This window comes from Danio rerio, chromosome 17, assembly GCF_052040795.2.
Source record: "Danio rerio strain M-AB ecotype USA chromosome 17, GRCz13ab, whole genome shotgun sequence".
Classification (NCBI taxonomy): Eukaryota; Metazoa; Chordata; class Actinopteri; order Cypriniformes; family Danionidae; genus Danio; species Danio rerio.
In genome coordinates, this window is record NC_141037.1 from 25,151,394 (window position 1) to 25,170,724 (window position 19,331).

General features: G+C 33.0%; 1 protein-coding gene across 1 annotated transcript in view; it reads right to left on the reverse strand.

Annotated features, from left to right (window-relative positions):
- pdzd8 (PDZ domain containing 8) overlaps positions 1-19,331 on the reverse strand; it is a 69,687-nt gene that overhangs the window by 34,762 nt on the left and 15,594 nt on the right. The window contains exons 2-3 of the mRNA XM_087290479.1: positions 6,244-6,369; positions 2,273-2,375 (exon numbers count right to left, since the gene is read on the reverse strand). Of these exons, the coding sequence (XP_087146605.1) occupies positions 2,273-2,375; positions 6,244-6,369 (229 nt within the window). The remainder of the gene's footprint in view (positions 1-2,272; positions 2,376-6,243; positions 6,370-19,331) is intronic.

Genomic DNA, 19,331 nt, shown 5'->3' on the forward strand with positions numbered 1-19,331 from the left:
AAAAAGAAATGTTGCATCACAAATACAGATACCCCACCCACACACTCTCATTTACACACTACGGACAATTTTGTTTTACCCAATTCACCTGTACCGCATGTCTTTGGACTGTGGGGGAAACCAGAGCACCTGGAGGAAACCCACACAAACAAAGGGCAAACATGCAAACTCCAAACAGAAATGCCAACTGGCCCAGGCGGAAATCGAACCAGCGACCTTCTTGCAGTGAGGCGACAGTGCTCACTGTGTTGCCCAATACAGATACTTGTTGCACAAAATAAAACATTTAGATCCACTGCTTTTTCCACAAAAACTAAATCCTTTAGTTGTAAAAGCATTCAAAACAGAAATTTCCCAGTTTCTTTGGATTTAGGATTACTAGTTAATTGGATGAAACATTTTTTTTCATTTATTTTGTAAGTTACGGATGACATTTCTTTAAAATTACAATAAAAAGTGCCTTATTTTCATACATTTATTTTTATTTTCAGACAACACAAAACCAATGTTTTGTTGGAATGAGCCCAACTTTCAAATCACACAACAATTCTATATATTTATAGAATTATATATGTACTTTTCTGAACAATATTAATTGAAAAAATCTCTAAATATAAACAGTATTATTAGAAACTTAATTTTAAGGATTCAAGTGACCACTGTAAACGACATTTATTGTCTATCAAATATGAAACAAGAAGTGTGTTTGAAATGAATTATACATTGACAATAAGGTTAATATGACTAAGATGCACTAGGTCAAAACTGCATTGAGAAAAAGAAAATGAGATATGTTGCATTGGTATTTAAGGCACATTTATAACTTCATTTAGAATACAGCTATGGATAGAAATGCAGCGTTTACAACGGTTACACTAAAAGCATTTAGCTTCCCTCCTTTCACACACAAAAAATAATTTAATTAAATCCTTCAGATTTAAGAGCATTCAGAATTGAAATATAAATAAAAAAAGTAAAAGAGCTGGAAATTCTCAGTGTGTCTGCATTTATGATTTACAGTGGATTGAGTGAATCATTACTTTTGCTTGATTCTTTTAGTTACTCGAGTTGTGCGGCTGAAGAGCAAATGGATGAATGAAAGTTACAGATGACATTTCTTTGAAATGCAAAGTAAAAAATAACAAAAAAGGTGCAAAGTTCTTACACATTTATGTTCATATTTAGACAACACAATACCAATGTATGTTTATACCCTCAGAATCAATATTTGGTGGAAAAGGGTTCATTTTCATATCACAAAGTATAAATACTTGCTATAAAATGGCTAAAACTATCCTTTGTTATTATGACCAAATTTCATTTTCTGAACAATTAAAAAACTCTAACTGACAACACTTTAATTTTAAAAAGTGGCCCCTTAATTTGCTCCATATACAGCAGAAGTCAGAATTATTAGGCCCCCTTAAATTATTAGCTCCCTGTTTATTTTCTTCCTAATTTCTGTTTAACGGAGAGATTTTTTCAATACATTTGTAAACAAAAGTTTTCACACAATTCATCTCTAATAACTAATTTATTTTATCTTTGCCATGATCACAGTAGATAATATTTTACTAGATATTTTTCAAGACACTTCTATACAGCTTAAAGTGACATTTAAAAGCTTAACTAGGTTAATTAGGTTAGGGTCATTTGGGAAGTTATTGTATAATGATGGTTTGTTCTGTAGACTATCGCTTTTCTTTTCCACTATTCTGTAGACTAAATTGCCTAAATGCTAATATTTTTTAACTTAAAATGTTTTTTTAATTTTTTTATCAAAACTGCTTTCATTCTAGCCAAAATAAAACAAATAATACTTTCTCCAAAAGAAGAAATTTTATCAGACATACTGTGAAAACCGGTTGCTCGGTTTTACATCTTTTGGGAAATATTTAAAAAAGAAAAAGAAAATTAAAAGGGGGGCTAATAATTCTGACTTCAACTGTTTATCTGTATATATAGTGACATCACTATAAACAGCATTTATTATCACTGTCTACAGAACTGTCTGGTGTCTGACACTATATCCACTATACATATCCAGACATTTTTAAATTCAGGACAATGTGATAATAGTAAAGAATTATAGTTCATTTATAGCTGGATATTTACCATTTCATCTATATTTCCTTGACCTTTAACCTGTGCTATATGCAACAAACATGCATGTCTGCTTGTGCTTGTATTAATAAATGCATATCAAACATGCACGCAATTACAACACCCTCAAGCAGAGTGAAAGACATGCAGCAACACATGAAACGTGTACCTCTTTGATGGAGCTACGAGTTTTTTCCCTCCATTCGTCAGAACTGAGCTCGAAAGTGCAGTGAACGTACGTCTCCCTTTCATATGAGCCCAGGATAAACAACCTAGAGAGAGAAAACACAGGTAAATGAGGGAACATATCACTTTTGTTATTTTAAAGTACTTTTTTTCACACAAAAGAGCCGAATCTGTGTTCAGACACACAAAATGAAAAGGAAATGATGTTTTCATCTTGTGCAATATGTATTTAGCTCTGCAAACTCATCGATGGTCATTAAGTTCAATAGATTGTTTATAAAGCTACTACTGCCATCTGCTGGTGCACATAGTTTACAGCAAACGAAAATTTTTATTACAAGCACTGAAAATGTACTTTATCATACTTCTATTCAAACGTTTCATTACTAAGCAATAATTTTATATATGTATACACACACACACACACACACAGAGAGAGAGAGAGAGAGAGAGAGAGAGAGAGAGAGAGAGAGAGAGAGAGAGAGAGAGAGAGAGAGAGAGAGAGACAGTTGAAGTCAGAATTATAGGCCCTAATTAAATTTTTTTATTTTATATTTTTTTATTTTATTTATTTATTTATTTATTTATTTATTTATTTTATTTATTTATTTATTTTTTTCAAACATTTCCCTAATGATGTTTAACACTAACAGGGCAAGGAAGTTTTCACAGTATGTCTGATAATATTTTTTTTCTTCTGGAGAAAGTCTTATTTGTTTTATTTTGGCTACAATAAGTGGAGGTTTACATTTTAAACCACTTTAAGGTCAAAAGTATTAGCCCCTTTAAGCCAATTATTTTTCTGAATAGTTTCCGAGTCTACAAAACAAACCATCATTATTCAATAACTTGCCTAGTTACCCTAACCTGCCAAGTTAACCTAATTAACCCAGTTAAGCCTTTAAATGTCGCTTTAAGCTGTATAAGTGTCTTGAAAAAATCTTGTAAAATATTATCTACTGTGATCATGGCAAAGATAAAATAAATCAGTTATTAGATATGAGTTATTAAAAACTATTATGCTTAGAGATGTGTAGAAAAAAATCTTCTCTCTGTTAAACAGAAGCTGGGAAAAAATAAATGGATCGATTCAGGAGGACTAATAATTCTAACTTTATACATATATATATATATATATATATATATATATATATATATATATATATATATATATATATATATATATATATATACATATATATATATATATATATATATATATATATATATATATATATATATATATATATATATATATATATATATATATACATATGTGTCAATTTATACATAGGCTTTTATTTATGTTGTCTAGCTGCTATGGATTTTAATAATTTTGCAACATAGGTGAACATATATGTGCATATATACAATTTTATATATGTCACATATATTAAAAACCTATATCAAAACAGATTCTTTCCATATGTGCCATCCCTTACACCTTAACCCACCCTTAAACCTACACATATCACCAAAGCTTTCCCTAACCCGTATCATACATCATAAGCACCAGATGTGTCCTGAAATACATTGTGAACACAGTAATTACACTGTATTCATTTGCTGATGCAAGTATATAGTAGTAAATGCCATTTAATATAAAGTATGATCGAATGTAATTTGATTTGACTTCAAAATTAAAGTCTGACTACTTTTTATACTGTACACACACAAATTTTGAAAAAATCAGACGTGACATTCCTGCATTTGAGCTCCCCAGTTAAACAATCCTCATCTAGCATATTCCTGTCACTAGAATTTCTACAAACCAACATCTACGCTGGAGCAGGACTGGTCACCCAGGTTAAGTTAAAGTCCACTACTACCCTCTGCTGGTGGAAAAGCCTCAGCACAGCTAAAAAAACAAATGAAACAAAGCTGCAATAGGCACAAACTGAATGACTATTCAACAAATCACAGGTTTAACAAACTCTCGTCTTAATGCCGCACACAGAAACCAAGTATACAGAAAACAAACTGTCTGTACGAGAGCACACGAGGGTTGAGTTGGGTTTGTAATTGTCAAGCGTTGTGCATTATTAATGGAAAACCTATTACAAACACCATTGTAGTCAGTTACCATCAGACAAAAACACAATAGCGAAAAGAATGACGCTTTTGTTTCATTGTGTGGAGGTTCTCAAATACAACAGCTTGCAAACAGGCCATTTCAGATTTCATTGACTAGGAATGCAATGGCTGCGTATGAGTTTTGTGTCCCAAATGAATAAGAAATCAGCAAGCGCAGTGTATATTACCCTGAACAGACTCTTTTATATAAATGTCACTGTACTAAACTTAATGTTATATGCATCGTCGGTTCGAACCACTATGTATGTGAGTAAACTAAAGAAAACAAAGAGGTGTATATGCACACATAACTGGATAGAGGCTAACAATAGAAAATGATTACAATATCTGTGATGTGATGACACTGAAAACACAAAAGGAGATACAGGGCAAGCCATTCTTGGAAAACTGCAGTGATACAACATTTATAATCAGTGTTTGTTTGGCTTTTCTGTGCTAGAAATGTTCAATAATGCCACATTTTGATCTGCCAATATTAGCATTTTCAATATTTTATTAAACTATACGTACTAATTTTCATTATTTGTACAGTCTTGATTACATTTGCATTCATCTAACAGCTAATATAAGTGTGTAAGTAACCCAATTTGTAATTACTGTATTTTCTGGAAAACAAGTCACACAGGGTTAAATCTGCAATACTGAGAGAAATACAACAAAGATAAGTCATATTTTATGATTCCTTTCAGGATGAATAGTAAAATAGGTTACTGTTTAAAACAAACATTATGATAGTGTTCACTATAAAGTTGGATTACACTTACTGAACTACATCAATTGCTATGGAATATGAATTGCAGCATGTATAAAGTGATTAAAAAGTGACATTATGATAGAAATGGTATACTAACATTTGAACAAGATTGTTAAATGTAATATTCATCAATTTTTAAAAATGAAAATATAATTTGTGATGTTTTAATGCCTAAATTCACCTGCGTCTTTCATATCACATACAATAAATACATCATATTTATTACCAAATAAAATATGGGGATTGTTTTTAATATTATTCAGACATAATGGTACAGATTTATCATATCAGCCACAAAATGAAAAGAATCTAATGCTTGCATTGGCTAGAGGTTTACTAACAGTGCATCCCTGTTTCACACAATAAAGTGTAATTTACTAATTTCTAAACATTAAAGGGAGAGTTTACCCCCTAAAATGATATATTAACCCATCACTTGCTTAAAATCTATTTGAGTGTCTTTCTTCTTTTCAACACAAAAGAAGATGTTTTGAAAAATGCTGATAGCTTTTTTTTCCTACTATGTAAATCGATGGGTGCCAGCAACCAGCATTCTTCAAAATATCTTCTTTTGTGTTTAACAGCAGAAAGAAACTCAAAAATTAAAAACCAGAATAAATGATGCGGTAATTTTCCTTCTTGAGTGAACTATTAAAAATAAATAAATAAAATAAATAAAGGCATTAACAGCTAAGGTCACCATTGAATTGAATTGAATTGAATTTTATTTGACAGATTTGAGACAAACTGTACAAAAAGTATTCCATACACTTTGTTAAAAAAAACTGTCGAGGATAAAAACACAATAAAGCCCTGGGCTTATTTCCATTGTGACCATTTATTTTGATGGTCCATTTGTTGAATTTAAGTTACATTGCAACTAATTCTCAATAGTTTATACTGAGACTGTTAGGTTGGGGTTAGGGTTAGTGCAAGTTGACATGTACTTGCAAAGTTTATTATAGTCAGTTAAAATGTCTACTGAAGGAACAGTATCAACAGATATTAAGCAGACAGTCTACTAATACTTAAATGGATGATCAAAATTAAGTGTAACCAAAGTTAAATGCTAATAGAATTCTCATAGAAAGAACAGGTTGTCCTACCTGCTACATTCAACAAGTGTGACCCGTAGACGCCCCTCCACCAATAACGTGTCTCGGATGGAGATGTCAAGGTCACATGACGACATCAGAGGTGGCTGCACTTGGAAAGGAAAAAAGGGCTTGTACCTGTCAATCAAAAACAGACAACAAACAATCAACAATACTGTCCTTCTTTGCACTATTAATAGGGTCAATAGGAAATGTTTGCAAAGTCAGCGGACATTTTGGGTGTGTACAACCTCTTTACCTTGCCCTTACCAGAAAAACATGCATTTCAGCTTGTGTGTGTGTGTGTGTGTGTGTGTGTGTGTGTGTGTGTGTGTGTGTGTGTGTGTGTGTGAGTGTGTGTATATTGTCCTTTCACAAAGAAAACTTTATTGCCTTAGAGCAGAAAGTATGTAAAGAGGAGAAGAGCAGGTTTAGCTAAATACTGCAGCAAGGATTTTTAGGCCCATATAAATTATGCAAATCATCAAGACGGGTAAGCATTCAAGCAAAACTAAAGTGAAAACTATGATGTTAAATGTCAGACTCCATCAAGGTGAAATTAAACCGTATGCCTTTGCTCGAGGTCTGACTCTCACTGCTACTGCATGGTAATTCTAGGAATTAAGTACATTTTGGCATTCCATGTTTAATCCCTAAATGGACAAAACTGCAACACAATAGATGGACAGGGGATTATAGAGAACAAAAGAATGATATAAATGATTGAAATGAATGTAAAACATCACATTTTTTATTTCATGAGTTCTACTCAAAGATTGAGAGATAGATGGATGGATGAATGGACTGTTAGATAGACAGACAAATGGATGGACAGAGGGATGGATGGATTTACATAACTATGAATGGACAGATAGTTGGACGAACATAACTATTGATGGGCAGATGAGAGGGGGGATAGATGGACAGATAGATGGATAGACGGATGGACGGAACTTTGGATGGACAGACAAATTGATGGACACAACTATGGATGGATGGGCGCAGAAATGGACAGAACTATGGATGAACGAAAGCACAAACGGACAGACCTATGGACGGACGAACGCACGGATGGACAGAACAATGAACGGACAGATAGACAGAACTATTGCTAGACGAACGCACGGATAGATAGTACTATGGACGGATGAACGCACAGATGGACAGAACTATGTACGGACGAACACATGGATAGACAGAACTATGGATAAAGGAATCCACAAATGGACAGAACAATGGATGGACGGATGCATAGACAGACCAATGGATGGATGGACAGACGGACAGAACAATGGATGGACAGAACTATAGATAGACAGACAGACAGAACTATAAAGGCATGCATGGACGAATGGATAGAACTAAGAACAGATGGAGGGATGAATGGATAGAGCAAGACAGATGGATAGAGGGACGGATAGAACGATGGAGGGAGTGACAGATGGACAGAACGATGGATGGATGGACGGACGGACGGACGGACAGGACAATGAATAGAAGAATGGAAAGAACTATGCATGGATAGATTTACAAATGAATGGACAGAACTATGGATGAAAGGACAGACAGAACTATGGATGGACAGAACTATGGATGGAAGAACGACAGAACTATTGATGGATAGACAAACAGGTGGATAGACAGAACTATGGACGGAGAAATGAATGGATTTACTGAACAAAACAACTACTAAATGATTTATATACAACAAATAAACGGATAGACGGATTGATGAATAGAATTTTGGAATTACAGAATGAAGGATTGATGGGTGAATGGATGGATGAAACTAAAGAATGAAAGAACTATTAAATGATATAATTTACAGCAGATGGAGCTATAGAACAATGAATGGAAGGATGGAGCTATAGAACAAATTAACTATGAAATCATATAATATAGAACAACAGATGGAGCTATTGACCGATGGACGGAGCTATAGAACAAATTAACTATACAATAACAGAGAGAATGAATGGATGGATAGAGCTACAGTATAGAACGAATGAACTAGAAAATGGCAGAGAGAACTAGAGTGGGGGATAGATGAACACAATTAAAGAATGATGGATGTATACAGTATATGGATTTACGTGGGATAGAATTATGGAATGAAAGAATTACACAATGATATATATAACTGAAAAATGGCAGACATGGATGGAACCAGAACAAAACAAACTACAGAATTATTGTTAGAAATAAAAAAAACAGTGCATAGATGTTTGAAACAATAGTACAATGGATAAATGGAAACAACTACATAATGAAAAACTAAAGAATGATTGATATGAACTATGAGTGATGGATGGATGTATATATTAGGGCCCAAAAACATTGTGCCCCATTTGTGGAGCCCTTTCATGTCACCATGATAAAATGTTCTGAATACAAAGCCTTGTGGTTCAATTGTGGTATCTAGGAAATGCAATGTCTCTGTTCCTCCTACATTACGTGTAAAGTTACAGTAAAAACAAAAAATGTAATAAAACAAATCTCCAAACAATACACCAAAGAATTCAACTAGCATATTATGACTTAACGGGGACTACAATATTAGGCAAAAATCTGTCTAGCATATGAATTTAAACTAATGATTGAACAAAAAATAATAGTAAATTCCTCTTTCTTAAAGACTTCTCTTATTTTGAATTCCGCAGCATGACCAGTAATCCATTATATTGCACAGCGTTTAAAACTTCCAGCATTGAGTAAGTATTTATTTCACAACAAAAACATCAACCACATGATCAAAACTGTCAGGTAAACTGCTCTGATACACAGAATTGTACAAACAGGGTAATTCCTCCTGCCGGATGCAGAGCTGATGCAGTTTTGAATTCCTCTGAGGAGAATGGTTCTGTTCTATTTCAAGACACTTTACTGCTAATAATAACCTAAAGGATTAGTGTTCCTAAAACAGGAAGTGCTTTTCTCTCTCCATAGAACAAAGCCCCTCCACTTTGCCCTTGTGAGGTACAAAATATTACAAAACCCATCGGTCTAAGAAATTAGCTTTTTTCTGAAAGTCCAGACAGATTTTTTCCCACTTTATCATCATGCAAATTGCTATGGAAACTGGCAGAAGAAGAGCCTTTGAAAAAAAAAAAAGAAGGAATGATTAGGTTTTATACATGCCTCAGACAGAAAATATTAAACTATCATAAAAATTAATAACGTATAAAAGTACTTATGATATACTGTAAGCTAAAAATCATTTAAAGGGCTAGAATTTAAAGGCTCTCACTATTTACTCACTCTCAAGTCGTTTATTGCTCAACAAAAATAAGACATTTCAAAGAAAGCAAAAAAAGCATCGTCTTCCATAGTAGGAAAATCAAATACTAATGGTTACAGGTCTCCATCTTTCTTCAAAATATCTTCTTTTAAGTTCAAGTTGCTATACTGGCATGACATTGTGTACAGTATTGCCAAAGCATTTTAGGCATGTATAAAACATCTCATATATTAACATTATCTAACTAATTAAAATGACAATAAACAATTTTAAAAAATATATCTAAAAAAAAAAAAAAGTGTAGATTGTTTAAAAAAGGCAACTGAATTTAGTTGATTTACCATTTCTAATGTTGTGTATGGTGTACACAAATTTTGCAGCCAGATTTTTATGCATTCATAAATAAATAATAAAAATAAATTACATAAATATTTATATAGATTATTTACATTCAACAAAAGAAAGAAGAAAGACAATTACATAGGTTTGCAATACATAAAGGGTGAGAAAATTATGATTTTTTTCTGTTTTGGGTGCACTATTTTAAAAGGTTTATGTCCATATATCTTGTGCCAAGCAGTTAATGTACTTGGTGAAAAACAAACAATCACATGCTTACGCTAAAGAGGTCAAAGAGAATTGAACCACTCTCTAAACAGCATAAACAGACAAAAGGCAATTTCACTGACTTCTCTAATGCAAACAATTTCACAAGCAAAATCCCGAGATTAAGACAAGATTTAGCTGAGTCACATGGATATAATACTGTGAAAAGTCACGATGAAAAACAATACCCGCTGGGCAAATAAAGCCTCTATATATTAATACATCTCTGCATTCAATAAATCAATACCACTGATGTGTGTCTGCACTGCTCAGATTCTTTGTACATTTATTCTTGCTTTTCCTCTGTCAACTTTTTGTATAGTCAATACAGACCAGTCAATATTGCAAGTATTGAATAAAGATAAAGCTTGTAGTTTGACCTTTTTCAGCTGAGAGAGAATGTAAACATTGAAGCACTTCTTTAGTCTTGTTTGAATTCTAAACCTGCACTGAAAAAATTATTTATGCAAAATTGTAAAATTCAGCCCATCTATTTCATAAATTTCATACAACAATTTAAATTTAGTAAATCCAAGAAATCATCTTTGAATCCTTTTTTTAATGAGATGCATTGCTGAGATTTTGTAAGCATTTTCTACCTCGAACAACTAAAACTATGAATATAAGACCAACTGTGACAACCTTGACCTTTCACCCATAACCAACAAAACCTGTGTAAACAAGCATTAATAAACTTTATATTATTAATAAAATGTACATATAAAGGATATATTATACTATTTTATATTTATTATATAACTGTATATCACAAATCATATAATGAAGTTAACACTTTCTTTCCACAGTGCAAATATTTAATATCTGTATTTAATGCAAAGGTTTTATTATTAAAAAATTAAACAAAACAGACGACATTAAAGTTCTCCATTTCTCTTTACTAAAAGTATTATGAGTTTGAGTAAAACATTAAAGCTTGTTTTATCCTATAAAAGATCTGAGAAGATTTCTTTCAGATTTTCTAACACACATCTATAGATAGTAAATCAAGCAAACTGAGAATTTCCAAATAGTCTCTAATTTTATTTTCCACAGACGACTAAAATAAACCCTGTGTAATAACTAGTTAACTAAAAGTAAATCTACAATGCTAATTAATTTAAATTAATTATACCTAAAGAGTTTTAAAAAAGAAAAACTTAAAGTTGTTTTTATTTGAATAAAATATTTCAAATTGTAAAACTAATAAATGAAAAAGAAGAAATTCCTAATAGAAATTATTATTATTATTATTTTTATTATTATTATCATTATTATTATTATTATTATTATTATTATTATTATTATTATTATTATGTAAAAAAACAACACCTTACCTATAATTAAAATTTAAACTGAAAGAAATACTGTAAACATGGTATAAACACAAATAAAACTTTTGCTGTTTGTTAAAAATGCTTGTTCAAAATGAGCTGAAACAACACAAATATTGATTTATCTTAATTGTTTTATGCTCAATCCACTTAAATATGTAAAAACCTACAAGTTAACTTAATTTCTTAATGTTGCCCCAACACAAATCGATTGTGGAACAGAGCTTTTTTACAAAGTAAATCAACCTATTACAAAAAATGATAATGCTACCAATAATACAACAGCACTGGTGTAAACACAGAAGTTCACAATATGTGTGACTCATATGCAGTTAAGTGATTCTACTTCCTGTTTAGATGTTTTTACGATACGCAACTGCAGGAAGAAGATGGCGGTGTGGTAACAGTGGGTCTATGGCACCCCTTCCTCTCTTCACTTCCCTGCGGCTTAATTGCAGGACACGACTTCAGTTTGTTTCAGAGAAACACAGGGCACAGAGCACAGCCCTATCACTTACCAGAAACACCCTTACAGGAAGACAGCCAGCCTGACGCATTAAAAATACAACACACACACATACACACACACACACACACACACACATGCTGGACCTCACATGCCAACTGTAAGAAATTCCAGGTCATGCACAAACATGCACTGGTGTATATTAACAATGATTAACTAATAAGCAATATTCAGGCCCTGAATGAACCTATTATTTCATCCTAATGCACTGTTCTAATTGTGAATATTTACTGTGTGGTTATAGCTGAAGGTAATAACACTATAAACAAACAGCTCTTTGTTTTATTAATGCAACTCTAAACTAAATATGTATTAAAATAGTTCATTCTCAAATCTCATACACTTTTAATAATATTCAAATTTGGAAAATGTAACGTAAACATTTGTTGATGTGTATTTATGAAGCTTATGTGAAGTTTGGAGTGCCATTTGGGTCTGATTTTAGTATAATTTATATAATATAATTTAAGGGTGTCAAAATTAATTGTTTCTTCAGTGCACCACGATGCAAACCTGGACAATCTTACAAACCTGAACTGGTATCGGCTTAGTAATAGATCATATGTACTGACGTCATTTATCCCATATGCGCTATATTGCGGTAGCTTACTATGGCGAGGGAGGCGAGCGCGAGTAATTAAAATTTTCCAACTACTTAAAAACTACCACTGAAATTACAGCAGAAGCCCCCATTTCACTATATGGAGAAACTGTAAGTAAACTCCATTTCTCTGTCTCTCTTCTCTATCTCTCACTGTTGACCTTTGACCTGTTGGCGTGAGGTAACGTTTCCTCTCCTCTCGGCTGTTACAGCAATACTTCTGAATACAGACACAACTGCATGAGTTTTCTTCACTGTGTCTATCATAGATCAGCTGTTATCGCAGCTGCAGTTTATTAGTGTCACTCATCTGTGAACTGCGCCAGAGCATTAGAGCAAATCGCAGCCCTTTCTGTTGAGCACGTGACCAATCAGAGTGGTGTAAGAACTCACTCGACAAGGCTCATAAAGCGTGTGGGATATTTAAATTTGTTTATTTGCTATAAATGCTCATATTGTTCTATGCATGTACTGGAGTTTTTAACTCAGGTACAGTTCATATATCTGACTGTACTAAAGGACAAAATTGTATTATTAATAATATATAAATATATTTATACATTTTAATACAAAAATTGTTGTGCTGGGAAGTAAAATATAAAATTGTGTATGGAAAGCATTGTCAATGCACCGTGTTGCACAGAGATATCGAATTGAATTGAATTAATAGCATGATAATCGTAACCGAACCGTTTTTAGCTTTACGTTTCATTTCAGTTAAAAGAATTTCATATCCCTGACAAATCTTTACCATTGTTTATATTTATTTTATTTTAGACCGTATATCTATTCATATCTTGGGGTTTTGTTCATGAGTGGGGGAAAACTGGAATGTGAGATTGACAGGCGGATTGGTGCAGCGGCCACAGTAATGCGGTCAATGTACTGGTCTGTTGTGGTTAAGAAGGAGCTAAGCCGAAAGGCAAAGCTCTCGATTTACCAGTAAATCTACATTCCTACTCTTACCTATGGTCATGAGCTTTGGGTCATGACCGAAAGGACAAGATCTCGGAAACAAGCGGCCAAAATTTGTTTACATCGCAGAGTGGCAGGGTGCACCCTTATTGATAAGGTGAGGAGCTCTGTCACCCGGGAGGAGCTTGGAGTAGAGCCGCTGCTCCTCCACATTGAGAGAAGTCAGCTGTGGTGGCTCAGGCATCGGTTTCGGATGCCTCCTAGATGCCTACCTAGGGAGGTGTTCCAGGTATGTCCCACTGGGAGGAGGGCTCGGGGAAGACCCAGAACACACTGGAGGGGCTATGCCTGTTGGATGGGCTAAGAACATATAGGGATCCCCCCAGAGAAGCTGCAGAAAGTGTCTGGGGAGAGGCAAGTCAGGGGTTCTCTCCTGAGACAGCTGTCCCCACGACCCGGCGGTGGAAAAGCACCGTTAACAATTAACGATGCCTTGCATGTTGGCGCCAATAGCCTAGTAGTTTAGTGCACCGACGTGTAGCACCATGGTGCTCACGGCTACCCAAATTCGATTCTATCCCAATAAAATACGAAAAACCCTGAAAATCATTATAAAAAAACAAAACAATTAATGATGCCTTGCACAAAAAACCAGTGTGATTTCAGTATCATTTATATCAGTGTTTCTTACTTTCTGGAGGACACCAGCACTGCATGTTTTGGATGTCCTCTTTCAGATTTCGATGATCTGAATCAGGTGTTTGGTTAAGGAGACAAGGACAAAGTGCTGAGCTGGGCATCCACCAAGAACATGGTTGAGAAAAACTGATTTATATACTATTATTTTATTTATTAGCTTTTAAAATCACCATTTTTAAATTTTTATTTCTTTTAATTTTAGCTTGAAATGTTTGCATCATTTCAGCTCAATACATTTAAATACGCCCGACATATTTCACCACTTTTTATATTGTATAATATTTTAGAATATTTATTTGCTTTATAATAATTACTGTATTCATTTGAGCTGCATGATATCATCATGCAGAAAAAAGTTGCAAATGACCTCTGCCATTTACATTTTTTATTTACATCTACTTTTCTTTTTCAGTATTCATTAAACTTTTTTCTTTAAATGTCTGCTTTGTTTTTCACAAAAACAGCCAGAAACAGGTCAGGAAAGACATGAGGGTAAAAGTTTACACAATAATGACGAAGTAAAAAAATTTTTTTTGGTAGACTTCCTTCAGTCAACGTAAACTCATTCTAAGGAAACTTTCTCTCTTCTCACAGGGACCGTAGTGCGGAGACCGTAGGCTATAAAAATAGAGTGATACTGTTATCAGTGCATCACCTTTACAATAGCATCCTGTGTGCTCTTCGCTGCAGCACACAAAAGATAAGCTTCTTAGGAATGAACTTTGCTGTACTCGAATGAAGAACACTTAACCTGTATGATGAAGCACTTTGCCATTTAAAGTACTTTCGAGGGCTTCCAACAGAAGTGCGAGTAATACTTGTGGTGAGCGGCTCTGAGGGAAAGAAGCCAGCAGAGACTATTGACTGTGAAGACCTTGTCCTGGGCTCACCATCTTTCTTACTCTCCACTCCAGAGGTGTTAAGTGTAGGCAGTTAAAAAAAAAAGAATTCTCATTAATCACATGGCACAATATTTGCATTAGATAACAGATTTCTGCAGTCTTTCTGAAACCACTAAAAATTTCCTGGTTTGCAAAGAGACTAACTACAAACTATAGTGAAAAATATTCCGCATTTTGTGATTAATGTTTTTATTTTTTTCTCCCTGTTTATTTATGCATTTGAATTCCATTATGGGAACTTCCGCTTTCTTCCAACAACTTTTACCCTTGAAAAGTTGGAAAAAGTGACTTTTAAAAAACATTTTTAATAGTTTAAAGTGATATATTGTTTGGGTTGGTGTTATATATACGCTACAAAAACCTGACTGTACATTTTCTGTTATTTTACAGACTTCTCTATATTTTATTTCATAAGAATAATATTATATTAAGCTACTAAATTGCCTATAAAAGTCAGTTTGTTAAACTGTAGAGTCGAATTTTCAAAATCAAAAGTTGACAAAGCAGAGCTCAGGGTCCCATAATGCAATTCACAGCAGTATATGAATGGAAAACACACAAAAACTGAAGCTGTTAATTAAGAGATAAAGTTGGAGTGAAGGAAATTTTTGTTATCGTGATACCGTGATAAATGCAACATTTCGCAGTGAGGTATAATAAATAACCTTTTTTAGGTTTACATTTTTTGCTGTTTTTTCTTTATTTCTCGAAAATTCAGTGCATCCGTATTTTTTTGCCCCAAGCTATTTTTTACTGATTTATTTTTGCAATTATTTTCTTTATTGTGATATGACAGTATATTGAGAGGAAGCAAAGTTGAAAAGAGAAAGGAGGTATGGGATCGAAAAAAGGTTTGTGAGCCGGGACTTAATGCCGGAACAGCAATCACATAGTATGTTAACATATTTCCCAAAAGAGTGCCCAATATTCAAGAAAATGTGATCTTAGAATCGAGAAGCAGCAGGACTGACAAAAGTAATTGTGTTTGTGCGAACAATGAAAGCAGGTTAACATCGAATAAGAGGATGATCACTCGCGTGAACAGATGATGAAAAATGACAAATTAAAAAGCGAGGCAACCGTGCCTACTGCCTAGAGTATGCGCAACTGGTGCGTTCGGTTCTCTTTGAAATAGACTGGACAAAAAGTGATGATCGTGCACCCACAGTCCTGCTGCTTTTAAGAGCTCAATATTAAAAAAAAATATCCTTTTGTAAGCAGCAGCAGACTCTGCTTTTGCTTTAATTATTTTTTTAAACAGATGATTAACAGGCCTAACATTAACCGCGTCCACGTGATCATCCTTTCATGATCATGGTATGATTTTTTTTTTACCTGCTTTCTATTGCTTACAGTTATTTTTATTAATATTGTTTAATCATCTTTTTTACAACAACATTGCTTTAATATGAGATTAACTTCTCATTTATATGTAGTTGGTGACATGGGACCTTTAGCCAGGACACATACATTTAATAAATCCTGTACAAGTTTATAATGTTAGTAAATACATTAACTAACATTGACTAATGGACCATTATTCTTAAGTGTTACTGGTGAACTTAAAACTGAAAATAAAGATGCAAGACAGAAAAATAACAACAGTCAATAAGAGTCACAATACCTGCCAAGATATTTGTTCATTTGTAGTGTCTAAATGTTTGCAGTTTACAGCTTTTTTAATCCGAAAAAAAGTAATATTAAATATGAAAAATATCCATTATTACCTATTTATTTTAGTATGACACTACATTAATAAATAAAAACCAGTATTGTGCAGCGCTACAAACATGTACGCACACACACACATATATGAAACAGTGGCACACAAATGCACACAAAATCCAGTGAGATTATATAAGCATATGATATAATTAACAATGCATTATTGAAATACATACATATTTAACTTAAAATCTAGTGGTGATTAAAATAAAAACAACTGAGAGACTAGTTATGTCTTGTGTCTGCAGATGTGCTGTAATGATTTAAAACAAGGACCTGTAGACTTCTGACTCATTTCTGTTTAACCTTCAGATACATTAGGAATAATTGTAGCATGAAAAAAACAACTATTCTCTCGTTTTGATCACTGTGTGATGAAGGTTTTTGTTTCTCTGGTGTACTAGCATGGTATACACCCAACAAAATATGACGAAGATAAAATGACGAAGATTAAATATTTCCCTAAATTAGTATATTTATAAATTGTTTCAATGTTGACTCACAGTTTTTTTTTAGATTTACAATTAAAGCAACGAAACTTAGAAGTCATTAGTAGAATAAGAAAACATATAAACGATTTTTTGGGTCAGAGATGTATGTAAGCCACACAAACAAACACAGACCTGCTGTGTTTTTCACTAGAAGCACTGCGGACCGGATTAAATTCCACTCATATTACCAACTCATCTCTAAATACCTCATATTCACCACAGCCAGGTCACTGAGGACAAACCAAATCAGCTTTGTTTTATGTGGAGCAGGAAGAAATGTATGACTTTGCCAATCGGGTAGGAGTGCCAGCAGCTTATGTGTGTGTTCTGACTCCAAAATAAAAAATTCCATTTCACATGCAAGTACAGCCAAACAGCACAATGAGTATTTCACTTTAATGTCATGATTGTTACCATTTATTTCCTCTTATGCATTTGTTATGGTTACAGACAACAATATTACATATTTAATGTAAATGCATGAGAAAGCAGATTTGTTATTGTGATTACATATTTCATTATTTTGATTCTGTAGTAATTCAAAGATGGCCAGTGAATCGTCTAGAATTAGAAAAAGTAAAAATATAAATTTCCCATAAATTTTTCCCCGTCTAAAATTTCTGTTTTTTTTTATTTCCAATAGCAGTATCCAAACTTGATCTCTGAATGTTTTTTGACAACACTTGACCTTTAAAAGTTTAACAAATTACTTTTATTGACATTAAGTAATTTGAACTCATTTATTGTCTGTTATTTCAATGTCATTTATTTTACAAAAGCCAGGTAATGAGCTTCTAGTAATCTTCCTGTTATTTTAGAAAATTGCTTCTACATTTTTTTTATTGTTTCATACTGCTGAAAATACAAATAAAACCACTTTAAAACTGCTTAAGATCAACAGATAAAATAAAAAATGAATTTAGATTAAAATATATAACAGGAAATGTAAAGTATATAATAACAACGTCTGTCAATTTTAGTTACTTTTAAAATATAAATAGCATAATATCATGAAATATTTAACTATTCTCAAAAAATAATATTACATGTACATGTTGTGATGCCTAAATTGACTTTCAAAATAAAAATAATTATATATATATATATATATATATATATATATATATATATATATATATATATATATATATATATATATATATATATATATAACTAATATATGTATTAGTTTTAGGTGTTTAAATTATTTAATCTAAGTAATATAGAATATAGGCACTTTGTTGATCAAATCCACCATAAACATACAAATATTTAAATAATATTTAAATTGAAAGTAATTGAGTTGCCTACATTAGTCAGTATTTAATATTGTGTTATCATATTTTAAACAAATCTCAGTAAAGAAAACAAAACAGCAGTTGCATGCATTAATAAAGAAATTAGGGCTGCACGATTAATCAAAAAAAGATTGTGATCTGATTCGACTTCCCACATGATCTTAATCCAGCATATTCATGATTCAGCCAGTTATATTTTCAAGTTCAGGAGAAGCATAAGGCGGTTGCAAAAGTCTTCACGTTGTTTTATATATGTTGCTCAGCAACATGGACACCTCCAAATAGTGTTAAAAGTGTCAATTACTGTTTTTATAAGGTATTATTCACCCAAAAGTGTCATTTCTGTCTTCATGTAATGATGTATTTGTGGCCGCGAAATCACACATGAGATGACAAACTGTTTGTTTACTACTGAGAGGATGTGTGCACGGCCGTGAATGATGTATACTTTAGTGAACAGAACCTGCATAGGCAGTGAATAACAGGTAATAAAGTTGTAAATCACATTTAGTTTGTTAAACTGATTGATCGTTTGGGATCGCGAGGCAAGTATGAATTGCAGGTATGTTTTTTCTCCTCAAAGTGGCGACAGCCACGACATGAACGCACTGGGCAGTGAAAGTGAAAGCAAAACCGTGCACATCGTTTACATGATCATATTGCATTGTACAGTTATGTTTACGACAAGCATTTTATATGTTTTTTTCTTTTATAGCGAACACAAAGTGTTGTGCATGCAAATAAGTGTTTCCAGTGTCAGTATAACTA